Source organism: Chlorocebus sabaeus, chromosome 22 (genome assembly GCF_047675955.1).
Source record: "Chlorocebus sabaeus isolate Y175 chromosome 22, mChlSab1.0.hap1, whole genome shotgun sequence".
Taxonomy (NCBI): domain Eukaryota; kingdom Metazoa; phylum Chordata; class Mammalia; order Primates; family Cercopithecidae; genus Chlorocebus; species Chlorocebus sabaeus.
The window spans coordinates 54,338,118-54,364,492 of record NC_132925.1 but is presented as its reverse complement, the minus strand read 5'-3'; the positions used below and the strand labels follow the sequence as shown (position 1 = coordinate 54,364,492).

At 49.5% G+C, this 26,375-nt stretch overlaps 1 protein-coding gene across 2 annotated transcripts in view; it reads left to right on the top strand.

The window, feature by feature from the left end:
* The window catches only part of IRAK2 (interleukin 1 receptor associated kinase 2), a 78,488-nt gene that overhangs the window by 3,891 nt on the left and 48,222 nt on the right, over positions 1–26,375 (top strand). For both annotated transcript variants that reach the window (XM_038003572.2, XM_038003571.2), the window contains exon 2: positions 6,383–6,565. In XM_038003572.2, coding sequence (XP_037859500.1) covers positions 6,383–6,565 — 183 coding nt within the window. The remainder of the gene's footprint in view (positions 1–6,382; positions 6,566–26,375) is intronic.

Below are 26,375 nucleotides of genomic sequence, written 5' to 3'. Positions count from 1 at the left end.
TTGAAATCGAGAGGCCTTTCCTGCCCCTGTTCCTCTCTAGCCCATCACCGTGTTTCATTTCCCTCATTCCACTTCATGTTCTTTGATGTCCCCTCGTTCCTTAAGTGTTTCCGCCTGTCTCTTCTTATGGAGTGGAAGCACAGTGTGGGCAGGGGCCTTACCTGTCTAGTTTTTCACTCCTGTATTCCCAGAGCCTGGGCAGTGCCTAGCTAGAGGGCAGGTGCCAGAGTGAATGATGAGCTGCCAGGCCTTGGTGTGGTGAGGATGCGGACTGCCCCCTATTACCCATTGGAGCTGGCTTGGAGCCTTGGGTCAGCCCCCTTCCCACACTGGATCACAGCCAGCCGTGCCCCCAGCCCACTGCTCCTCGCCTAGTACCAGTGCTCTGGTTCCCTCTTCAGCCAAATGAACGAGTGACTGTGATCGTCCCTTCAGTCCTAAAAATTCTTGGCTTCCTGGCCGGGCGTGGTGGCTCAAGCCTGTAATCCCAGCACTTTGGGAGGCCGAGACGGGCGGATCACGAGGTCAGGAGATCGAGACCATCCTGGCTAACATGGGGAAACCCTGTCTCTACTAAAAAAAATACAAAAAAACTAGCTGGGTGTGGTAGCGGCCGCCTGTAGTCCCAGCTACTTGGGAGGCTGAGGCAGGAGAATGGCGTAAACCCGGGAGGCGGAGCTTGCAGTGAGCTGAGATCTGGACACTGCACTCCAGCCTGGGCGACAGAGTGAGACTCCGTCTCAAAAAAGAAAAAAAAAAAAAAAAATTCTTGGCTTCCTGTGGGTCATTTTAGAAAGAAGACAGTCCCTCGGAGCTGATGGTAGTACTGGGAGAGTGTAGTGAGAACACTAAAGTGATTCAGAAGATCCCGCAGCCATAGACAGACACGCTCTTTTGGACCCGACACTTGGCAGATAATCTGGCCACCCCTGGTTCTTGTCTCTGTGATGGCAGCTGCCTCTGTTGGGCTTTGCCTGACCCTGTGTAAGATGGGTTTCCTACAGCTTCAGCCCCAGGTGTGTGCAGAGGGGCTGGACGCAGGGTCTCTTATGTGACCGCTCCCTGACTCATTCACTCATGCGTGTGCCAGCCTTTGTACACAGCCCTGCTTTGCCCCTGCCTGGCTGTGTGACGTCAGGCGGTGACTGTCTCTCTCTGAGCCTTTAGTTTCCTCATCCATGAAGCACCCTCACAGAGTTGCTGAGAGGCTGAGGAGACTTAGCTGGTTGTAAAGGGTCAAGTTAGGGCTTTCCTCATCCCCTACCCAGGGAGGGGTGTGGGCATTTGATTCTAAGATGGGTCATTTCAGAAGGCTGTGCCATCCCTGCTCTGGAGGACTTTGAAGATAGGCAAGGTTTTCTACTGCCTCGGGTGAACTCCTGTAGGATTCAGGCACTCAAGAGTGATAGTCCCAGTGCTGTTAACCATCAGGGATAAAAACATTTTCAGGCCAAGTGCAATGGCTTACACCTCTAATTTCAACACTTTGGGAGGCCAAGTTGGGAAAATTTCTTGAAGCCAAGAATTTGAGACCAGCCTCGTGATCCACCCACCTTGGCCTCCCAAAGTGCTTGGATTACAGGTGTAAGCCACTGTGCCCAGCCTTTTTTTTTTTTTTTTTTTTTGAGACAGAGTCTCGCTCTGTTGCCCAGGCTGGAGTCCAATGACATGATCTTGGCTTATTGCAAACCCCACCCCCTGGGTTCAACTGATTCTCCTGCCTCAGCCTCCAGAGTAGCTAGGACTACAGGTGCATGCCACCATGCTCTGCTAATTTTTGCATTTTTAGTAGAGATGGGCTGGGTGCAGTGGCTCACGGCTATAATCCCAGCACTTTGGGAGGCCAAGGTGGCCGGATCACGAGGTCAGGAGTTCGAAACCAGCCTGACCAACATGGTGAAACTCTGTCTCTACTAAAAATACAAAAATTGGCCAGGTGCCGTGGCTCATACCTGTAATCCTAGCACTTTGGGAGGCTGAGGCGGGTGGATCACGAGGTCAGGAGATTGAGACCACCCTGGCTAACACGGTGAAACCCTGTCTCTACTAAAAATACAAAAAATTAGCTGGGTGTGGTGGCGGGCGCCTGTAGTCCCAGCTACTTGGGAGGCTGAGGCAAGAGAATGGTGTGAACCCAGGAGGCAGAGCTTGCAGTGAGTGGAGATCACGCCACTGCACTCCATCCTGGGCGACAGAGCGAGACTTGGTCAAAAAAAAAAAAAAGAAATTACAGGGATGGTACTTGCCTGTAATCCCAGCTGCTCGGGAGGCTGAGGCAGGAGAATCACTTAAACCTGGGAGGCAGAGGTTGTGGTGAGCCAAGATTGCGCCACTGTACTCCAGCCTGGGCAACAGAGCGAAACTGTCTCAAAAAAAAAAAAAAAAAAAAAAAAAAAAAAAAAATGTAGAGACGGGGTTTCGTCATATCGGCCAGACTAGTCTCAAACTCCTGGCCTCAAGTGATCTGCTTGCCTCAGCCTCCCAAAGTGCTGAGATTACAGGCATGAGCCACCGCATCTGGCCACAGAACAGGTTTTCATAGAGTGTAGATAGTTTAACACTTACGGCTAATACTTATATCATGTTTATTTTGTGTCAAGCACTGTTCTGAGTGCTTCTGTACATATAACTCGTCTAATCCTTGCAACAGTCTCTGAGGCAGGTGCTGCTGTTATCCTTGTTTGACAGATGGGGAAAGTGAGGCTCAGGGAGAGATGAACACCTTCCCCAAACACACAGCAAGTAAGCAACAGAGACTGGATTTGAACCCAGGCCCCGAATCCCAATATCTGGCCTCTGAACCACCACTACTGTCCTGCTGACTTTCACACATGTTTTCATATCTGTAGAAAAAGTCTGGAAGATTAGACACCAAAATACAACTGGTGGTGTCCTTGGAGTCCTCCAAGTGGGATGGTCATGGGGACTTTCATTTTCTTATTTCTCAAATGTTCTACTATGACCAGGTATTACCGGTCCGTGTTGAGAAAAAAACTTCGCACTTAGCAGAAGGCCTTGGTAGTGACTCATCCCCCCAAGATCTCTATCATATCCTGACTCTAAAGGGTCTGGTTGAAACTGGATACGGTGGCTCATGCCTGTGATCCCAGCACTTTGGGAGGCTGAGGAGGGCGGATCACTTGAGCTCAGGAGTTTGAGACCAGCCTGGCCAAGATGGTGAAAATACCAAAAAATTAGCCGAGAGTGGTGGCACATGCCCTGTAGCCCCAGCTACTTGGGAGGCTGAGGCAGGAGAATTGCTTGAACCTGGGAGGCATAGGCTGCAGTGAACTGAGATCATGCTACTGCACTCCAGCCTGGGCAACAGAGCAAGACTCTGTCTGGAAAAAGCTAAATAAAATAAATAAAGGGTCTGGTTAAATGCTGATTGGTCAACACCTTAAGATATGGCACTGTCATGGAACAAAAATGTCTAAGCTGGAAGGCACCTTAGAGTTTAATTCCTGTTTCTCTTGTATTACTATCACGAGTAAGGAAAGTTCAGCCTATGGAGAATCAGGCTGTGGCTGAGTTCCTGCTGCCACCACCCACCAGGGGTGGCCCTGGGCTTCTGTTTTCTCATTACGTCATGCTGCCTCCCAAGATGGGAGTGTGTGTGGATGCCCAATGCTTCATGCGGGGAGATGGTCCTTCCTTTTCCATCTGTTCTCTTCTCTGTATTGCTAGAAGCAGCCCCTGACCCAGCTGACATCACTTCCCACTGACTAGGAATCTGGCCTGGGGTTTCCAGTGACTAATATAGCAATTTAGGAACTTTCCATCCTAACGGGGCACTTCTCCTGGAGACTTTCTGTGTGCAGGAGGCTGTCACCAGCCCATTTTGTTCAAAGGGTTGGGGATTGTGCAATCTGATCGCAGCACTCACTGACTCTGAAATCTTCTATGGTTCCTTGTAACTCTTAGGATCAAGTCCAAACTCCAAAGCTGGGCATTCGCTTGAGGGTCTTTGTTATGTGGTCCTGGGCTTTATCTCTTGCCTTTCCTTCTTCTACTTGGCCCACCTATGTTTATATTTTCTTTTTGTTTGTTTGTTTTGCTTTATTTTTTTGAGATAGAGTCTCGCTCTGTCACCCTGGCTGGAGTGCAGTGGCACTATCTCGGCTCACTGCAACCTCTGCCTCCCGGGTTCAAGTGATTCTCCTGCCTCAGCCTCCCGAGTAGCTGGGACTACAAGTGGGCACCACCACACTTGGCTAATTTCTGTATGTTTAGTGGAGATGGGAGTTCACCATGTTGGCCAGGCTGGTCTCGAACTCTTGAACTTAGGTGATCCGCCCATCTCAGCCTCCCAAAGTGCTGGGATTACAGGCATGACTCACTGCACCTGGCCGATTATTCCTAGTTTTAAAAAATGCCTTTCTCACTTCAGTAAACTCAGTGGAATACTGGTCATAAAAATCCATTAATGGGCCATGTGCAGTGGCTCATGCCTGTATCCAAAAAAAAAAAAAAAAAAAAAAATTAGCCAGGCATGGTGGTGTGTCTGTAGTCCTAGCTGCTGGGGAGGCTGAGGTGGGACAATTGCTTGAGCCTGGGAGGCCAAGGCTGTGGTGGTCCATGTTTGCACCACTGCACTCATGCCACCTGGGCAACAGAGTGATGCCCTGTCTCAAAAAAAATAATAATTTTTAATTCTTATTTATTTTTTATATTTTTGAGAAAGAATCTCACTCTGTCACCCAGGCTGGAATGCAGTAGCACGATCTCAGCTCACTGCAATCTCCACCTCCTGGGTTCAAGCGATTCTCCTGCCTCAGTTTCCCAAGTAGCTGGGATTACAGGCGTGTGTCACCACGCCTGGCTAATTTTTGTATTTTTAGTAGAGACGGGGTTTTATCATGTTGGCCAGGCCGGTATCGAACTCCTGACCTCAGGTGATCCACCCGCCTTGGCCTCCCAAAGTGCTAGGATTACAGGCATGAGCCACTGTGCCTGGTCCCTGTGGTATAATGTTAATAAATAAGACCAGGATGCAGAATCTCAGGTGAGGCGCGGTGGCTCACACCTGCAATCCCAGCACTTTAAGAGGCTGAGGTGGGAAGATTGCTTGAGGTGAGGAGTGCAAGACCAGCCTGGTCAACATAGTGAGACCCCATCTCTTAAGAAAAGATACAAAATCTTACCTGCAGTGTGGCAACAACTACATCCAAAGACACATCTATGTAGAGGGGGTGATTTTTGGAAAGGAGGAGTACCCTAGTGGCCTTAGGAGGGTGGTGAGGTGCTGTGTAACTTCTCCCCCATATTGTCCATGTTTTTTTTTTTTGGTGAACAACCATCAATTTTATGGTAAAACACCAAAAGAAAGAATACATTATTTTTATTGTTACCAGTGGTAGTTCCCTGCAAGTTTTGTCCCATACTTCAGAATAGGCAAAGTATTTTTGTATCCATGGCTCTCTTGATCCTTTTAACAGTCCTCTGAAGACAATGTGATATGTGTGTGTGTTTTCATTCAGTCATTCACTTAGCATATTTTTTTTGTTGTTTTTGGAGACAAGGTCTTCCTCTGTTGCCCAGGCTGGAGTGCAGTGACATCATCATGGCTTGCTGCAGCCTCCAACTCCTGGGTTCAAGTGATCCTCCCATCTCAGCCTCCTGAGCAGCTAGGACTACAGATGCATGCCACCATGCCTGGCTACTTTGTTTATTTTTTGTAGAGACAGGTCTTGCTATGTTGCCCAGACTGGTTTTGAACTCCTGAGCTCCAGCAATCCCTCCTTGGCCTCCTAAAGTTTGGAACTGCAGGTGTGAGCTGCTGCACCCGGCCTTATACACTTGTTGAGTTCCCCTGACCAGGACTGGGACTTAGCTGAGAGGAATGAGATGCCCGGGGCAAAATGGAAGGAGGCGCTGACACTCAGGGTCCTGCGGTGCCACTTGAAGATGAGTGCCTCCTGCATTTTCCTTCCCTAGGTGCCTCACCTGACTCACCCTCATCCTGGCCCTGCCTCCACTTTGAGCCAGGCACTATTCTCAGTTCTGGGGAAGTAACCATGAACCAAACAGGTAGAGCTCCCTGCCTACATGGACCTTCCATTATAGAAGGGGAGGCAGGTAGAGCTGGTACCCACTGAGGCTCCCACGGGCGCAGTGACTGCCCCAGGCATAGCAGCAGCTTCGACCCTCCTGTCCCGTCCTCTTTCTCTTAAGTCTTGTGTACCGGACCCCTTGGGTGTCCAGCAGAGTCAGCGTTGTAACTTGGGCCGCCTGTGGACCTCAGCTAATGGTGGTGTTTCCAGTGTGGACGGGGTGGTTGGGGAGGATGTCCTGGAAAAGCCCAGCTAGTGGCTAGCGTGGGGACCTCTCCTGGAGGGACTGCCTCTCTGACTCTAAGCAGAGTCCTCTCCCTGCCTTCCAGCCTCCTACGTGATCACAGACCTGACCCAGCTGCGGAAGATCAAGTCCATGGAGCGGGTGCAGGGCGTGAGCATCACGCGGGAGCTGCTGTGGTGGTGGGGCATGCGGCAGGCCACCGTCCAGCAACTTGTGGACCTCCTGTGCCACCTGGAGCTCTACCGGGCTGCCCAGATCATCCTGAACTGTGAGTAACTCAGGGCCCTCCTTGGGTGGGGCCCATCATGCCCCTGAGCAGTTTCCATCCGTGTGAGTTGCACTCTCTGGCCTTAATACTTTTTTCCTCTTTTAATTAAAAAACTAATTTAATGAGTGAGTTTATCATGCACATATGAAACTGGTAACAGGCCAGGCATGGTGGTTCACGCCTGTAATCCCAGCACTTTGGGAGGCCGAGGCGGGTGGATCACCTGAGATCAGTATTCGAGACTGGCCTGGCTAACATGGTGAAAACCTGTCTCTACTAAAAATACAAAATTAGCTGGGCTTGCTGGCCTGTGCCTGTAATCCCAGCTACTCGGGAGGCTGAGGCAGGAGAATCACTTGAACCTGGGAGGTGGAGGTTGCAGGGAGCCAGGATTGCACCACTGCACTCCAGCCTGGGTGACAGAGTGAGACTCTGTCTTCAAAAGAAAAGAAAAGAAACTGGTAACAGTGGTTACCTGTGGGGAGAGGAACTGGGCAGCCAGAGAACACAGTGTTGGAGGGAGACTTTCCTGTAAATTCTTTCGTACCTTTTAAATTTGGGCTATCTGTTCCAAAAATAAATACATTAATTAATTTAAAAAAACCCAATAGCTATAACAAAAATTCAAAAAAGCATTTAGTAAAAATGATTCACATTGTCATCCTTTGCCCACTTTACATCCCAAGAAGTGATGACTTTGGTAAAAATTTCTGGCTTGTCTTACTAGAAATTTTCTCTGCATGGGCAAGGGCATTATGCATCTGCAATCCCTCTCTAAAAAGCTTTTTTTTTTTTGAGACAGGGTCTTGCTCTGTTGCCCAGGCTGGAGAGCAGTAGTGTGATCAAAGCTCACTGCAGTCTTGATGTCCTGGGCTCAAGTGATCCTCCTGCCTCAACTTCCTGAGTACTTTGGACTATAGGCACATGCCACCATGTCTGACTAATTTTTCATTTTTTTGTAGAGATCGAGGCTGGTCTTGAACTCCTGGTCTCAAGTGATCCTCCTGCCTTGGCCTCCCAACGTGCTGGGATTGTAGGCACGAGCCACATTACCTTGCCTGCAACCCCCTTTTGATCTAGATAGTAGCACATCATGTACTGGTGTGAATTTTTTTTTCACCTAGAATAGACCTTGGGGACTGTTTCATATTGACACATTCTTTCTTTTTCTTTTTTTTTTTTTTGAGATGGAGTCTCGCTCTGTCACCCAGGCTGGAGTGCGGTGGCGCAATCTCGGCTCATTGCAAACTCCTCCTCCCGCGTTCACGTCATTCTCCTGCCTCAGCCTCCTGAGTAGCTGGGACTACAGGCGCCCACCACCATGCCTGGCTAATTTTTTGTATTTTTAGTAGAGACAGGGTTTCACCGTGTTAGCCAGGATGATCTTGATCTCCTGACCTCCTGATCCGCCCGCCTCAGCCTCCCAAAGTGCTGGGATTAAAGGCATGAGCCACTGCTCCTGGCCGACACATTCTTTCTAATTGCTACATTGTATTCTTTTGACAGATGTTCTGTGATTTGTTTAGCTTGCCCCTATTGAGATATGTTTATGTTCCTTCTAGCATTTTTTGGTTCTTTTTTTTTTTTTTTTTTTTTTTTTTTTGAGATGAAGTTTCGCTCTGTCACCCAGGCTGGAGAGCAGTGGCACAATCTCAGCTCACCACATAACCTCCACCTCCTATGTTTAAGAAATTCTCCTGCCTCAGCCTCCCAAGTAGCTGGGATTACAGGTGCCCACTACCACACCCAGCTAATTTTCTTTTTTTTTGTTTTTTTTTTTTGATATGGAGTCTTGCTCTGTTGCCCAGGCTGGAGTGCAGTGATGAGATCTTGACTCACTGCAGCCTCTGCCTCCCAAGTTCAAGTGAGTCTCCTGCCTCAGCTTCCTGAGTAGCTGGGACCACAGGCACCCACTACCATGCCTGGCTCATTTTTGTATTTTTAGTAGAAACAAGGTTTCACTATGTTGGCCAAGCTGGTCTCAAACTCCTGACTGCAAAGGATCCACCTGCCTTGGCCTCCCAAAGTGCTGGGATTGTAGGTGTGAGCCACCACGCCCAGTCAACTTTTTGTATTTTTAGTAGAGACAGGGTTTCATTATGTTGACCAGGCTTGTCTTGAACTCCCAACCTCAGGGGATCTGCCCACCTTGGCCTCCCAAAGTGCTGGGATTACAGGTGTGAGCCACCATGTCCGGCCATTTTTCTGTTCTGTGTAGTGTCATGATATACTGTCCTAGACGTATAGAGCCTGTTTTGCACACATGTAAGTGTAGCCATAGGACGGCTTTCTGTTATAATATTGGAATGTCTGGGTTGAAGATTTTTGCATTCTAAGTGTTGATTGATATTTGGTATTAACAAATTACCCTCCTCAGAAAAGAGGATCATCTGTGATGGGGACATATTTAGCTGGTAATACCTCCCTACCCTGAAGGGTGGCTGTGAAGGTGAAGAGCAGAATGTCAAGTGCCTGATGTTCAGCTGGTACTCAGCAGAAGGTAGTGGGAATGGGGGTTCTGGTTACCCCCACCCCTCCTCACATCCCCAAAGAGACCCCCTCAGTGTAGGGCTGGGAGCTACTCTTCTGCAGGTACTTAACTGAGCACCTGCCTGGTGCTGTCCTAGGTTCTAGAATACAGCACAGGCAAAGCGACAGGTCCTCTGCCCTCACGAGGGCACAGTCTTGTGAGGAGACAGTTAATGCACAGGAAAACAAGTAAGAAATGGGCAGGCAGGATACAGTGACCAGACAGGGGAGCATCCTAGGACAGGGGGTGAAGGAAGGCCAGTGCGAGGATGTGAACCTGGAGGAATAGGAAGAAGACAGCCATGTGACACATTGGTAAGAGCCCAGGAGAGAGGGGCCAGCGTGTGCAAGCGCCCTGAGGAGCCAGTGGTGGGAGCCCCAGACACCCGGGGAGGAGCTGTCCTGTCAGGGTTCCTGAGCTGGGAACCACCTGGCTGGACCAGCAGACCAGATTCAGCACCTGCCTGTCCATCAGGTCTTCTGGAATCACTGAGGGCTTCCAGGAAGAGGGACTGGGAGCAAGGGCCTGAGGGTGGGGGCCTAGAGAGCACCACCCTCTGAGGTAAACCAGGAGAGCAGAGGATGGTGTGGTGGACCTGCAGGTGGAGAGATCTAGAGCTACAGCCCAGGCTGGGCTTTTGGGGGCATCATGGAGCAGACCACACCAGGCACAGGGAGGCCAGTGGGGCAGCGAGAGCATCTCCTCCCTTCAGCTGCCAAGCGATTTTCCAGGCCTTCCTGTCTGGGGTAGGGAATGGGGTGATCTGGCTCCCAATGGCAGTGATGTTCCAGCACAGGACCGTGGCTGGGCCTGCTTCTGCACAGGCCGGACCCTGACTCCACTGTGTGCCCCAGCAGCATAGTGGTGGCTCCTCTTGAGTCACGGTCCTCCCCATCCCCTGGACTTCTGTCTCCACCCCTGCTGGCCACCTCCCTAAGCCCACCTTCCCCCTCAGAGTGGAGAGGGTCGGCTGCCCAGGCCACAGCCTCCCCACTCCTGGAACCCACCTGAAACCCTGCCCACCTGAAATCCTGCCCGGTGCTCCTGAGCCGCTGCCGTTCCTTACATTCCCCCTGCGAAAGTTGTCAGAATCGACATGGAGTGATTTTGTATTTAAAAATAATAATAATAAAATAACCCTTGGCTGCACGTGGTGGCTCACACCTGTAATCCCAACACTTTGGGAGGCCGAGATGGGTGGATCACCTGAGGTTAGGAGTTTGAAACCAGCCAGACCAACATGGTGAAACCCTGTTTCTACTAAAAATACAAAAAAATTAGCTGAGTGCCTGTAATCCCAGCTACTCAAGAGGCTGAGGCAGGAGAATTGCTTGAACCTGGGAGGCAGAGGTTGCAGTGAGCGGAGATTGCACCACTGCACTCCAGCCTGGGTGACAAAGCGAGACTCCATTTCAAAAATAAATAACCCTGACAAATAGAGCTAGGGAAGGCCATGAAGGGAGAACTGTCATGCATAAAGGCCCGACAACAGTAACTGTCACGGAAGACTCTACCAAAACCACAACCTTGCATAAATACTGTCATAACCACACACAAAAAATACCCCTGCGAGGACATCTGCCCAGCAAATGCCTGTCCGACCCTGGAGACTGTAATCACTCTTGCTATTCAAGGATAGTTATCTCAAAACAGTTACGTAATCCTCTTCACTTTTCCTTTGAAAAACCTCCCTGGATACGCCCTTAGTTTACTATAGCATATGTACTCTCATTTCGATGCCCTATTCCTGAGTATCATTTTCTTTTTTTTCTTTTTCTTTCTTTTTTTTTTTTTTTTTTTTTTTTTTTTGAGATGGAGTCTTGCTTTGTCACCCAGGCTGGAGGGCAGTGGCGAGATCTTGGCTCGCTGCAACCTCTGCCTCCTGAGTTCAAGCAATTCTCTTCCCTCAGCCTCCCGAGTAGCTGGGACTACAGGCGCCTGCCACCACACCTGGCTAATTTTTGTATTTTTAGTAGAGACAAGGTTTCACCATATTGGCCAGGCTGGAATCGAACTCCTGACCTGAGGTGATCCGCTGGCCTCAGCCTCCCAAAGTGCTGGGATTACAGGCGTAAGCCACCGCGCCCAGCTGCATCATTTTCTTGTAGAGAGCCTCTCCTTGTTTGTTATTTAGGTTGACACCCCGAAGGCCAGATCCTCATTCTGGCCCACCAGAGAGGCCAGGTGGTTTCACAGTGCAGTGGTGGGCGGCAGGCCTGAGTTTCAGTTCAGGCTCAGCCTTGATTGTGTGGCTCTGGACAAGTCCCTTCCTTTCCCTGGGCCCCAGACCTCTTGACCCCCTTGTCATCCAGCTCAAGTGTGGTCAGGAGCAGGGGCCGGAGTTCCAGCTAAGTCTACGTTGGAGAGGGGGATGATGGGGTGGGGCTGACACCAGACCCCGATATTGCTCCCGCAGCTCAGGCTGAGAGGTTGCAGGGGAGTCCCGATGCCTGAAAGCAGAGAAGCACCAGGGCTTTGAGACACAGCCTTTTGTTGGACACTCACCATTGATGTCAAAACCTGTTGACTAATCTCACACAGATTCTTAGCAATGTGACGCCAAAAAACAATAGAGTGTGAAATTTCCAGAGATACTGTCATCTGAGTGTGATGCCTTTTTAGGGGAACACTGAACACTTTTGAGGTGCTGGCAGCCCCCGAGGGTCTGCTCAAAGGAGCCCCTTCTCCACCCAAGGAACCTGGCCAAGAATGGCCAAGGGGTGAAGGTCACACCCAGGCAGCCTGGATCCAGAGCCATCCTGCTTAGCTTCTTTTTTCTGAGATGGAGTCCCACTCTGTTGCCCAGGTTGGAGTGTAGTGGTGTGATCTCAGCTCACTGCAACCTCTGCCTCCCGGGTTCAAGCGATTCTCCTGCTTCAGCCTCCTGAGTAGCTGGGATTACAGGCGCCTGCCACCAGGCTCAGCTAATTTTTGTATTTTTAGTAGAGATGGGGTTTCACCATGTTGGCCAGGCTGGTCTTGAACTCCTGACCTCAGGTGATCTGCCTGCCTTGGCCACCCAAAGTGCTAGGATTACAGGTGTGCGCTACTGTGCCCGGCCGCCCTGCTTAGCTTCCACAAGGGACTTCAGCTGCATCAGTTGCCTCTGAGCGCAGTGCTTGGGCATCCAGGAAACACTAGTGATGCTCTTGCCCGTTGACCTCTGTTCTGCTTAAAACTTTACTAAAGATCTGTGCTCTCCTGTTCTCACCGCCTCTACCCTCCTTTCTTGTTCCCCAGACCTCATCTTTCTTCTAGCCCTGCTGATCAAAATTGCCTGAGGAAGGGAGATTAAGGCTGGTTTCCACATCCACAAAACCCCTGCTGTTCTTCTGTTACGGGCGTCTGGTCATATTTTACTATTGGTTTGAATTATCAGGCAAGGCACTTCCCCTTTCTGTATCTTTTTTTTTTTTTTTCATTAGGAAAAAAAGTGCTGTAAATCCTTGTCACTTTTTGGAGGTGAATATAGAGAAGCATTTTAAATTTCTTATTCTACCTGGTCAGAGTCTCTTCCCTTCCCTAATTGTTTAATGTTTAACATGAGTTAAACATACTTTTGCACTCACTTGCTTAGGATTGGTTATGAACTTGCTCACTGTCTCTGGCAGTTTGAAAACCTGACCTCTGCCCACCACTTTATATTTATTTATTTATTTACTTACTTACTTACTTCAGACGGAGTCTTTCTCTGTCACCCAGGCTGGAGTGCAATGGTGCGATCTCAGCTCACTGCAACCTCCACCTCCCAGGTTCAAGAGATTCTCTTGCCTCAGCCTCCCAAGTAGCTGGGGTTACAAGCAAGCTCCACCATGCCTGGCCTAAGTGTTTTTTTTTTGTTGTTGTTGTTGTTTTTGTTTTTTTTTTTTTTGAGGTGGAATTGCACTCTTATTACCCAGGCTGGAGTGCAATGGCATGATCTTGGCTAAGTGCAACCTCTGTCTCCTGGATTCAGGTGATTTTCCTGCCTCAGCCTCCTGAGTAGCTGGGATTACAGGCATGTGCCATCATGCCCAGCTAGTTTTGTATTTTTAGTAGAGATGGGGTTTCTCCATGTTGGGCAGGCTGGTCTCAAACTCCTGACCTCAGGTGATTTGCCCACCTCGACCTCCCAAAGTGCTGGGATTACAGCCATGAGCCACCACGCCTGGCTGGATGCCCACCACCTCTTAAAGGGTGTTAATAATAAATTTCAAGAAAACAGTACTTGAAAACCCCACATACCAAAAGTCTTGGACATGAAATGGCTTCCTGAGGGACTTACCTCTCCAGGGGATGTGCCTGGATGTGACTGTAGCCTTTTGAAGGCCCTGCTTGAACTCAGTGGTACAATTGGGGCCCACTGGGGGCCATATCCATGCACAGTCTCTTGAAATTGTGAACTGTGGAGGCTGCCTGGTCTGAATGGGTAGAGGGCTGGCTCCGTGGGTCTCTGTTCCTTGATTTTCCTCAGACTTAGTTGCCAAGGCCATAGTTATTTAATTTGTCAAACACTGAATATTCTCAGATGTAGAACGGGCCAGGCACAGTGGCTCACACCTGTAATCCCAGCACTTTGGGAGGCTGAGGTGGGCGGATCACAACGTCAGGAGATTGAGACCATCCTGGCTAACACAGTGAAACCCTGCCTCTACTAAAACAAACAAACAAACAAACAAACAAACAAACAAAGAATTAGCCAGGCGTGGTGGTGGGCGCCTGTAGTCCCAGCTACTCAGGAGGCTGAGGCAGGAGAATGACGTGAACCTGGGAGGCGGAGCTCACAGTGAGCTGAGATCGCACCACTGCTCTCCAGCCTGGGTGACAGAGCGAGACTCCATCTCAAAAAAAAAAAAAAAGAAGAAGTAATATAATGGATCAGTACAGAAGGCTTAGAACAGAAAGCAGCTACCCATTCCTTGCCCTAGCAAATCTGCTGGCCAGAGTCAGCCCCTTTTTCCTCTTTTAGCCATCCATGTCTTGGTCTCCTCCATTAGCCTTCCAGGTTCACTACTTATTGGGGGAAATCCCCACCCCCAATATTCAACGTGAGTTCTTTTCTATTTCCCTAAGCATCGGCTGGTCTGAGAAATAAAGGGAAAGAGTACAAAAGAGAGAAATTTTAAAGCTGGGTGTCTGGGGGAGACATCACATGTTGGCAGGTTCCGCGATGCTCCCTGAGCCGTAAAACCAGCAAGTTTTTATTAGCGATTTTCAAAAGGGGAGGGAGTGCACGAATAGGGTGTGGGTCACAGAGATCACATGCTCCACAAGGTAATAAAATATCACAAAGCAAATGGAGGCAGGGCGAGATCACAGGACCACAGGATGGGGTGAAATTAAAATTGCTAATGAAGTTTCGGGCATGCACTGTCATTAATAACATCTTATCAGGAGACAGGGTTTGAGAGCAGACAACCTGTCTGACCAAAATTTATGAGGTGGGAATTTCCTCGTCCTAATAAGTGTGGGAGCACTACAGGAGACCGGGACTTATTTTATCCCTTTGGCTTTGACCGTAAAAGACGCCGCCCCCAAAGGGGCCATTTCAGAGGCCTACCCTCAGGGGCCATTCTCCTTCTCGGGGATGTTCCTTGCTGAGAAAAATAATTCAGCGATATTTCTCCTATTTGCTTTTGAAAGAAGAGAAATGTGGCTCTGTTCCACCCAGCTCACCGGCTGTCAGAGTTTAAGGTTATCTCCCTTGTTCCCTGAAGACTGCTATTATCCTGTTCTTTTTTCAAGGTGCCCAGATTTCATATTGTTCAAGCACACATGCTCTACAAACAATTTGTGCAGTTAACACAATCATCACAGGGTCCTGAGGTGACATATATCTTCCTCAGCTTATGAAGATGATGGGATTAAAGAGATTAAAGACAGGCATAGGAAATCAGAAGTATTGATTGGGGAAGTGATAAGTGTCCATGAAATCTTCACAATTTATGTTCAGAGATTGCAGTAAAGACAGGCGTAAGAAATTATAAAAGTATTAATTTGGGAAACTAACAAATGTCCATGAAATATTCACAATTTATGTTCTTCTGCCGAGGCTTCAGCCGGTCCCTCCATTCGGGGTCCCTGACTTCCTGCAACAACTACTGTTAAACAAGTGCAGACAACAGTGGCTGAAAGACAGGCGTTCATTTCTCTTTCCTGTGCCTGCCAGGCTGCCCCAGGCTCATGTGGCAGCTCCGTGGTGTTGTGGCCCAGGCTCTTTCTTCTTTATTGTTCTGCTAACGTGGACACAAGGCCTCTCACATGTGAGATGGCCCCTCTGTGCCTCCATATGCACACGGCAGCCAGCAAGAAGAGAAAAAGAGGAAAAGGGTGGGCACACTCCACTTCTTTTAAGGACATGACGAGGGAAGTTGCTCACCTACTTTCTCTCATAAGCTATTGGCCAGAACTTGGTCACAGAACCACACTGGCTTGCAAGGGAGGCTGGGAAATGTAATCTTTAGTTGGAAGGTTATATGTGCAACTAAAGCTTCTAGTACTCTAGAAGAGGAGGAAATCAGTATTGGAGGGACAATTATCAGTTTCTGCCACAGTCCATTTTGACCACCCACATATCCATATACACCTGTCTTGACATGCATGAAACATCTGCTTTCCACAAGGGAGACAGGCCTGGGGGCCTAATCAGTCATTTCTTTTAGGGCAAGTCTGGTATGTGTGGGTGATATGTAGCCTTCTCTAATGGCCCAGTGACCCAGGGCCTCTCAACCAAAGAGAAGCTGTCTATATCCCCTTCCCCTAGCACACCCAAATTCAGTGGTGGAATTTGAACAGGAAGCCACAATAAAAACTACCACTTGAGATGAGAAACACAAGGTAGTTACTTGTCTATAGCAGTCAACAAATCTGGCAGAGGAGCAATTGTAAAACTCCATTCCCTGTTTTTTTTTTTTTTTTTTTTTGAGACAGAGTCTCGCTCTGTCACCCAGGCCAGAGTGCAGTGGCGTGATCTCGGCTTACTGCAAGCTCTGCCTCCTGGGTTCACGTCATTCTCCTGCCTTAGCCTCCTGAGTAGCTGGGATGACAGGCACCCACAACCATGCCTGGATAATTTTTTTTTTTGTATCTTCAGTAGAGACGGGGTTTCACCATGTTAGCCAGGATGGTCTTGATCTCCTGACCTCGTGATCCACCCACCTCGGCTGCCAAAGTGCTGGGATTACAGGCGTGAGCCACTGTGCCTGGCCAAAACTCCATTCCCTGTTAAAGGAGTAAGTTCTTTGCTTGGCCTATTTGGCAGCCCTTGGTTCTCAGTGATCTGTGATTCTCAAAGCATCGTAAGCATCAGTATCACCGGGGAACTTGTTAGAAGTGCAAATTATTGGGCCCCACCTCATCTGCTGATTCAGAAACTCTAGGGGTGAGGCCCAGCAGTCTGGCCTAAGTTCCCTAGGTGATTCTGATGCACCCTGAGGTCTAAGAACCAATGCTCTGGCCAGGCGTAGTGGTTCACACCTGTAATCCCAGCACTTTGGGAGGCCGAGGTGGGTGGATCACTTGAGGTCAGGAGTTCAAGACCAGCCTGACCAACATGGTGAAACATCGTCTCTACTAAAAATACAAAAATTAGGCCAGGCGTGGTGGCTCACGCCTGTAATCTCAACTACTTGGGAGGCTGACGCAGGAGAATTGCTTGAACCTGGGAGGCAGAGGTTGCAGTGAGCTGAGATTGTGTCACTGCACTCCAACCTGGGCGACAGAGTGACACTCAAAAATAAATAAATAAAAATGGAAATACAAAAATTAGCTAGGCGTGGTGGTGCGTGCCTATAATCCCAGCTACTCGGGAGGCTGAGGCAAGAGAATCTCTTGAACCAGGAGGCAGAGGTTGCTGGGAGGCAGAGATTGCAATGAGCCGAGATTGCACCACTGCACTTCAGCCTGGGTGACAGAGCAAGACTCTGTCTCAACAACAACAAAAAGAACCACTGCTCTGATAGCTGGTCCTCCGTGATTTCTGGCTATGTTTGGAGGCAGGGGAAGTGGAGCTTCCATGTTCATTATTCTCTGTGGCCTTATGTGAAACGGAACTGGAAAGAATGTGCTTTTATTTAGGGCTCTTTGGTTTTCACAAACCACCTCCTGCTGGTGTGGGTCTGGGACTTGAGTGGAGCTGTAGGAATCAAATAATCTCCAGCTTTTATCAGATTCAGCTGTGGTTTCTTTGGCACCACAGTTCTGTCAAAAACCAAGAAGCTTCTGCTCTCATGGCAGAAGAAAATCAGTTCTGCTGTGGTAATCGCAGCCAAAGATCCAGCCTAGACACATCTTAATTCTTAGCCCTGAAGTGTTTGGTCTGTTACTTCTTGGCTTCTGTGCTTAGCCTCCCCACCTCACCCCCCAGTGTAATGTGCGTACCTGGAGCTTCCCTTGAAGCCACCTGAAACAGTAAGTTGGATGGGAAGGCAGGACTCTTAATTTGACTTTTGCCTTTGAGCTCTCTGTATTTGGCAGAAAACCTCTTCTGAGGGTCAATAGTAGAACTGAGAAAGGTGGAGCAGAGATCAGATGATTAGAAAGCTTAGTACCATGGTCTTCCCTGCTGCTGAGGCAGGGGGATCTTGAGATCCCCCAAAATGGGGATTCTTGTTGACTTGGATTGTTAGCTACAGGCTGGGCCTTTGTTTTCATTCTTTCTTTCTTTCTTTCTTTTTTTTTTTTTTTTTAATAGAGACAGAGTCTTGCTTTGTTGCCCAGGCTGGAATGCAGTGGTGCAATCATAGCTCACTGCTGTCTTGAACTCCTGGGCTCAAACAGTCCTCTTGCTTCAGCCTCCCAGGTAGTTAGGACTATAGGTGCAAATCACCATGCCCAGCTAATTTTTTTTTTCAGATTTTGGAATTTTTGCATTATCTCCTTAGTGGCTGAGCATCCCTAATCAAAAATCCAATATCTGAAGTGCTCCAATGAGCATTTCTTTTGAGTGTCATGTTGTTGCTCAAAAAGTTTTGGATGTTGGAGCATTTTGGATTTCAGGTTTTCAGATTAGGGCAACTCCACCTGTTACCACTATTTTCAGTGCCTCTATAGGTTGGCTTTGCAGTGTTAACAAATATACTTACATTTCTTCCATAAGCTATAGGCAGTGTCTCCTGATGCCCCATTTTGTAAGATGAAGCCCTTTCTTGTCCTCTCCTCTCCACTTTCACCTCCCATCTTCTGGCAAAGACTAGTTGAAAAATAGTCCTCTGTGAATTTTGGGACCTCTGAGCCTCCAGGGAAGAACTGGGTCTTGGATGAAGATTCACTCTCTGGGTCAGACAGGAAGGGGGAATACTGCCTTTGTGTCCTAGTTGAAAGCTTCCTCATTGTGATGGGGAGAGTACTACATGCATAGGGCATCTGCTGTGGCAGGTGATGATCTAGGGTAGCATTTCCCACACCATGTGCCTCAGCAGACTGGTCCAGCAAGATACCCTGCTGCAAACAAAGGGGTTCATGAATAACTAAACTCGGGAAACCCCACATACTTATCACTGCCTCCACCTTTGGAGATTTACAATGCACACCAACTGTGAAGGCTCTGATAAGTCCTGCAGCAAAGAAACTTATTTAGGCTATTGTTTCCCATTCCTATTTGACCATAGTATTCCTTTTCATTTGATACTTACTAATATGCACATGAGATCAATATACTTTGTGAGTCACTGCTCTGGGGAAATGGTGACCATGCTGAGGGTGCTGGGCATCTCAGGGAAGCCCCATGATGAAGAACCTAGGGGGTCAGGGGCAGTACTTGTATGTTCAGACCAGCATCTAGCACGAAAAGGGTCTGTTTCTGGGGCTAGGGTCCACCATCACCCTAGGGCTTAACGACGAGAGTCCTACTCCAGAGAGGGATTTTTCCAGATGACCAGGCTTAGGAGGGGACAATGGGCTGGGCTCCAGACCGTATATGCTGGCATCTTAGGGCCTTAAGAGCAGGAATTTAGGCAGAGGTGAGTATCCCGGCTATGGCTCCCAGAGAGAGGAGAATCCACTATAATCAATGCTGAGCTCTAGAGCTGATTAAGTGTCTCCAAAGGCTGGGTTAGGGGCTGAGCCTGTAGATGGTAGGGAGCAGATGGCTCTGACTCTGAGGGTGGAGGCTGGAAACCGGGTGCACTTGGCCCTGCCACAGGGATTTAGATATGCAGGAGCTGGACAAGAGAGTAAATAAGGAACTAAAAATACATTTTTTGGCTTTTCTTGAGATGGAGTCTTACTCTGTCACCCAGGCTGGAGTGCAGTGACTCAATCTTGGCTTACTGCAACCTCTGCCTCCCAAGTTCAAGTGATCCTTGTGCTTTAGCCTCTGAGTAGCTGGGATTACAGGCATGCACCACCACGCCTGGCTAATTTTTGTATTCTTATTTATTTATTTTTGAGATGGAGTTTCACTCTTGTTGCCCAGGCTGAAGTGCAATGGCGCAATCTCTGCTCACCACAACCTCCGCCTCCCGGGTTCAAGCGATTCTCCTGCCTCAGCCTCCCGAGTAGCTGGGATTACAAGCATGCGCCACCACACCCAGCTTATTTTGTATTTTTAGTAGAGACGGGTTTCTTCATGTTGGTCAGGCTGGTCTGAAACTCCCGACCTCAGGTGATCCCCCTGCCTTGGCCTCCCAAAGTGCTGGGATTACAGGCGTGAGCCACTGCACCCGGCCTAATTTTTGTATTTTTAGTAGAGACGGGGTTTTGCCGTGTTGGCCACACTCGTCTTGAATCCCTGACCTCAGTGATCCACCCGCCTTGGCCTCCCAAAGTGCTGGGATTACAGGCATGAGCCACCACGCCTGGCCTAAAAATACATTTACTGAGCGCCTTCTGTGTGCTAGATATTGGGGAGGCAACCATGAAAACATAGCCAAGGTCCCAGGCCTCAAGGAGTTTATAGTCCAGTGGGAGATGAATTGTAAGGAGCTAACACATAGGAGCTAACACACAGATGCATGTCACCCACTGCAGTATGAGTGCTGAAAGGATAAATGTAGGTCGGGTGGGGAGGGCAGGTAGGAGAGTACAAGATGAGAGGATCTGATCTCATCAAGGGAAGTTTCCCTGAGGCAGTGAAACTTGAGCCTCCTTCAAAAGGAATAGTGGACCAAGAAGTGAAGGACCCCACAGACATATCTAGCCAGGGGGAGCAGCATGTGCAAAGGCCTGGGGGTGGGCTGAGGCTGGGGACAGGGTAGGGTCAGGCCACATAGCGCCATGCAGGCCACCGCCAAGAGTTTGCTTTCACCCAGGAGTGAAGGGAAGACGTTGGAGGGCTTCCACCTGGGAGTATCCCCTTGTTTTGGCCACCATATGGACTGGGAGGCCAGGCCTGTGAGGTTCCAGGTGTCAACTGAGTAGGATAGGAAGACACTTGAGGAGTTTGAAGGGATTCGGGAGGTGACCAAGGTTTTCTCTTCCCATCTGTTGCTACTATCTTCCTGGAAGTCTTCAGTTTCACAATTTTCATGCAGTTTCTTCTTGGTTGTGCAACTCTGACAGTTTCTAACTTTGGGTTTGGCATCTCAGCCAGAGTCATTTCCTTCCTGGAGCTGGGCTCTCATTGAGTGGAAAATTTGGGGCTGCTATGTGAAATGGAACAGAAGAGAATAAACCCTTCCTCTCCCGAAGGGGCAGGGCTGTGCCAGGTCCAGACAGGGCTTGTGTGCCTGCTCTCTTGGAAGGGTGCCCCGCCTCCGCCCCTTTCCAGCTGCTAGGGCACAACAGAACATGCCTACATCTAGACCCTGGCCCACTGTGACATGCTACTGGAGGTGACACTGTTGTGGGCCAAAACCATAGGCCAGGGGTCAGAGTACCTGGGTTCTAGTAGTAGCTTGTATTTAGCACCTGATATGTGCCAGGTAAGCATATTTTCTCACAACTCTTATTATCCCTATTTTATAGAAAAGGAAACTGAGGCTCAGAGATTAAGTAATTTCCCAAGGCCACATAGCCCGTAGTGATGAGGCCAACATGGGAATTCAGGTCTGCCTGACCTTACCCCCTTGTTGGGTAGGTTACTAGATTGCATCAAGTCTCACTTTCCCCATCTGGAAAATGGGTAAAGACATTGCCCTATCTACTTTTTTTGTAGACTGGGAAGGTTCAAAGCATACGAGATGGTGAGGTTTTCTTTTTTCCTTCCCTTCTCCCTTCCTTCCCTCCCTCCTTCCCTCCCTCCCTCCCTTCCTTCCTTCCTTCCTTCCTTCCTTCCTTCCCTCCCTCCCTCCCTCCCTCCCTCCTTCCTTCTTTCTTTCCTTCCTGCCTTTTTTTTTTTTTGAGACAGAGTCTCACTCTGTTGCCCAGGCTGGAGTGCAGTGGCATGAGCTTGGCTCACTGCAACCTCTGCCTACTGGACTCAAGCGATTCTCCTGCCTCAGCCTCCCAAGTAGTTGGGACCACAGGCGCATGCCACCACGCCCGGCTAGAGGTTTTCTTAAAGTTAATTGCTGAGGACAGGTCACTTGACCTTTTCCTTCCATGCATTCGTTATTCCATTGGAAAAAAGCAAGACTTTAATCACTGTTGGTCTCTTGAGAGTGGTGTTAGAATGAACAGAGTGTGGAATACCTCTAAGCCAGTCCCCAGGGTTTTAGAGAGGAAGGGTAAGAGCCAGGGTGAAGTGAACCATCCTTTATTGAACTCCTGCTAGATGCTTAGCTCTTACAACTAGGCTCCTCCGGTTGCAAGTTTTGGACACATACTCAGATGATGCATTAGCCACAATAGCCTCGGTTTTGCTGCAGTATCAGATGAACCTTGAAATCTAGTTGCTCAACGCAACAAATACTGATTTCTCACTCACCTGAAGTCCAGTATGGGTCATGCGGTCTCCTGCATTCTTGTAGCCAGCTATGTCATCTAGAACACATGGCTTCCAAAGTCACTGTGGCTGGGGAAGAGAGGGATGGAAGAGGCTCACTAGCTGTTAAGTGCTTTGTCCAGGAAGTGATGGATAGCATCTCCACTTAAAATCCACTGGCTAGACCGGGCGCGGTGGCTCATGCCTGTAATCCCAGCACTTTGGGAGGCTGAAGTGGGCGGATCATGAGGTCAGGAGATCGAGATCATCCTGGCTAAAACGGTGAAACCCTGTCTCTACTAAAAATACAAAAAAATTAGCTGGGCGTGGTGGCGGGTGCCTGTAGTCCCAGCTACTCAGAAGGCTGAGGCAGGAGAATCGCTTGAACCCAGGAGGTGGAGCTTGCAGTGAGCCGAGATCGCGCCACTGCACTCCAGCCTGGGCGACAGAGTGAGACTCCATCTCAAAAAAAAAAAAAAAAAAGAAAAATCCACTGGCTAGAACCAGGCATGTCACCCAGCCTAACTGCTAAGGAGGCAGGAGTATGAGAGGGAGCAGATGGTTATTTGGTAAGTACTCTCTCAGCTACAGGTTACCTCAGTTCCAGGGTGCTTACGGTAAGGTTCTGCCTAACTGTGGCCTACAGGGACCTGCATGGTCTACCTTTGCCCAGCTCTTTGACCTCACCTCTACCACTTTCCCCCTCAGTCATTCCCCTCAGCCACTAGGGTCATCCTTCGCTTGGGGGAATATGCCAACTGTTTGCTCCCTAAAGACCTTTGCACGTGTGTTCCCTCTCCTCGGAACATTGTCCCTCCCCGCTTCCCTGCATCCTTCCATGCTGGTCCTTTTCATCTTCTGGGTGTCTGCATACGTGGCCCCTCCTCATGGCAGCTTTTCCTGGCCAGCCTATGGAAGTAGGTCCATCAGGCACCCCTCCCTCGAGTTTGTCTTCAGTGTAGAGCTCCTCCTAGTTTATAATTAGATGTCTTTTATTTAACTAGCTTAATGTCAGTATTATGGCAGTTTTGATAAAGGATTCCCCATTCCCTAACATAATGAATGAATGAATGAATGAGAAAGAGTCATTTCAGCAGCAGGTGGAGTACAAGTTCACTGGGGAACCAGGGATTGCACAATTAGGAAGGCAGGCTGTGCTCTCAGGTTTGCCTCATTTCAGGTCTAGCTTGAGTTGGGAGTTTGTGTGTGTGTGTGTGTGTGTGTGTGTGTGTGTGTGTGTGTGTGTGTGTGTCCTGGAGGGCCAAACCCAGGGATTAGGAGGGAAAGGAAAAGAGAGGGCACAGAAAGCTGTATTTGTCTCTGATAGGGCCAGCTGGCACGAGGGTGCTTTAGTTACAGCTGAATCACTTTTGTTTGTTCTGGAAGGGATCTATTCTGGCCACATGAGTCAGCTTAAGGACAAATTACTATTTAGTTTGACGGGCGTGAAGGGTCCGGGGGATTTCCCGAGTGTGCTCACCCAGGAAAGACCTTGTTGCCAGCTCTGAGTCCCCTCTGCTCCAACAGCTCCTGGATTTGCCACTATGTGAAATGTTCTCACGCAGCTAGTGTGACGGCCCAGGCGCCATCAGCCAAAGGCCCAGCACCCATAAACATCCTTTAATCCTTCCTCCCGAGGGAAGTGGGGCATAAACAAGCACATAATAAATAAATCTGCATTCTAGGCTTTGCTTTCTTCAGATATAAGACAATTACCTTATACTTGGTAGCAATTATCCCCCAGAGCTGTTATCTATTTAATTAATCTGAATTAAATAGGCCACGGATATGGGAAAGAACTTAGGAAAAAAAGCCTGACCTAGAGTTAGAGATGGTCATTATAATACCAGTAGTAGCCGGGCGCGGTGGCTCACGCCTGTAATCCCAGCACTTTGGGAGGCCGAGGCGGGCGGATCACAAGGTCAGGAGATCGAGACCATGGTGAAACCCCGTCTCTACTAAAAATAGAAAAAATTAGCCGGGCGCAGTGGCGGGCGCCTGTAGTCCCAGCTACTCGGGAGGCTGAGGCAGGAGAATGGCGTGAACCCGGGAGGCGGAACTTGCAGTGAGCTGAGATTGCGCCACTGCACTCCAGCCTGGGCGACAGAGCGGGACTCCGTCTCAAAAAAAAAAAAAAAATACAAGTAGTAGGAGGCCAAGGCGGATGGATCACCGGAGTAGTAGGAGGCCAAGGCGGATGGTCAGGAGTTCAAGACCAGCCTGGCCAATATGGCAAAACCCTGTCTCTCCTAAAAATACAAAAATTAGCCGGGCGTGATGGTGTGTGCCTCTAATCCCAGCTACTCGGGAGGGTGAGGTAGGACAGTCACTTGAACCCAGGGGGCAGAAGTTGCAGTGAGCAGAGATCGTGCCACTGTACTCCAGCCTGGGCAACAGAGCGAGACTGTAGCAAATGATGGTAGCTTAGATCTGCTGGGTGTTAATGTTTTTATCCTCATGGCAAGTCTCGGGGACGGGGGTCCGCTTCCACATCTCATTTGTCAGATGAGGAAGCCAAGGCTTAGGAGGGTCCCCCTGCTGCTGAGGCCGACTGCAGGACACGCTGCAGACTGCTGGGAGTTCATTTGCCTTCCATGGCCTCAGTGATTCATGCTCATTAGGGAGAGCACAGGCATTCCAAAAACAAATCAGAGAGAAAAAGAAATCGTGCCTGGCAGCCAGCTCTGGTGAACCATGACAGGGGCACAGAGAAGCGCTTCTGCCCCTCCCCCATTTCCTCCCTGTATCTGGGACTCAGCCCTCATCACTGTGGGTTCTCAGCCTCAACAAGGCAGCTGTCAAAGATATCCAGATTCCAGGCTGGGTGCAGTGGCTCACACCTGTAATCCCAGAACTTTGGGAGGCCAAGGCAGGTAGATTGCTTGAGCCCAGGAGTTTGAGACCAGCTTGGGCAATATGGCAAACCCTGTCTCTACCAAAAAAAACAAAAACAAAAACAAAATTAGCCAGGCGTGGTGTCGTCCTCCTGTAGTCTCAGCTACTTGGGAGGCTGAGGTGGGAGGATTGCTTGAACCTGGGAGGTAGAGGCTGTAGTGAGCTGTGGTTGCACCAGTGCACTCTAGCCTGGGCCCCTACAGAGCAAGACTCTGCCTCAAAAACAAAAACAAAAAAATCCAGACTCTGAGAACCACCATGTCAACCTCCTGGTGCCTGTGACCACCTAAGCTGTAGATTAGCTGTTCCTTCCGTCACCTGCATCCCCTTCCCATCCCTGGGGGTCCCAGCAGGGAGAACGCTGGGCTGCCTGCCTCCAGTGTGTGACTGAGGCTGGCTGCCAATGGTGTGGGCGCAGGCCCCCACCTCCCCTGCCACTGGGTTCCTGTGTTACTTTGCCCTCACGGCCACTGTGCCTCTCGGGACTGTGCACCAAATCGCTGCCCACCTAGAATCGGTTTCCATTAGTGTTTAAAATGTTAAAAACAGCCTTCCACTCCAAATGCTTCCTTCGGAGGCCTGAGTTGGGAATCAGAGGTTCTTTTCTATCTGCACCTTTCTGGCAGAACTGAAGGAGGGTGGCTGTTTGCACAGCGTTTCGGGCCCCTGCTCTGGGTCAGCCACTTCACATTTGTCATCATGGAGCCCTGGGACGGCCCTGGGAGGTGTGGGGTTATTATTCTGACTTCACAGGAGAGGTGCATGAAGCTCAGAGGGTTAGGAGGTCTGTGCCTGGGTGTGAAGCTGGAACTGTAGAGCCTGGTTCTGGTTCAAGCCAGAGCCGACGCTTCCCCACACTTAATCTCGTGATCCCAGTTCTTCTCTTTGATCACAGTCTGTATTTTTGGATCTCACAATCCCGCAGAATCAACTTTATGTGTGGAATTCTCTTGAGAATTTAATCCTGGGAGGAAAGAGTGCTGTCTTGGAAGCCTGAGGCTGCCCCTGTCTATCTGTGATAGGAAGTCCATGAGCAGCTCACTCCTGAGCCTTCACCTTAGCAGACAGGAAGCTCAGCGTGAGAGTTAAAGTCCGTCACAGCCCTTTCTTGTGGGCATTTGGCCTCCTTTGCCTCATCCTGCCTTTGGTGTTCTATTTTTATTTCACTAGCTCTCTGGTGTGCCAGCCTGAACAAGTGGGCGTTGCGTCTGTCTAGCTAGCAGGGAGCAGGTTTGGAGGGATGAGGACAGAGGCTATTTTCTCCACCTTCAGGTTTGGACAGTGAACAGGCATGCATGGACCTGCCCGCCCACCCAGCTCAGACCACACCGGTAGCTCCAGGGTGGAGATGAGGGCGGTTCACGTTTATACGCACCATTTATTGCTTGCATTTTAAAGACACCTAAGAACTCAAAGCTTGCGAAGATGGGGGTTTCACAGGAAACCAAAACTTCTTGTTGGGGCTGACGTGGGGCTCTGTTGACTGACATCCGTGGCTTACATCCGTGGCTGGGTGTGGCCTGGTGCCTCTTGTGTGGGAGGGTGGATGTCAGCCCCAGATGTGCTGACAGGTCTGGCCACAGGTAGCCCTGCCGACACTGCCC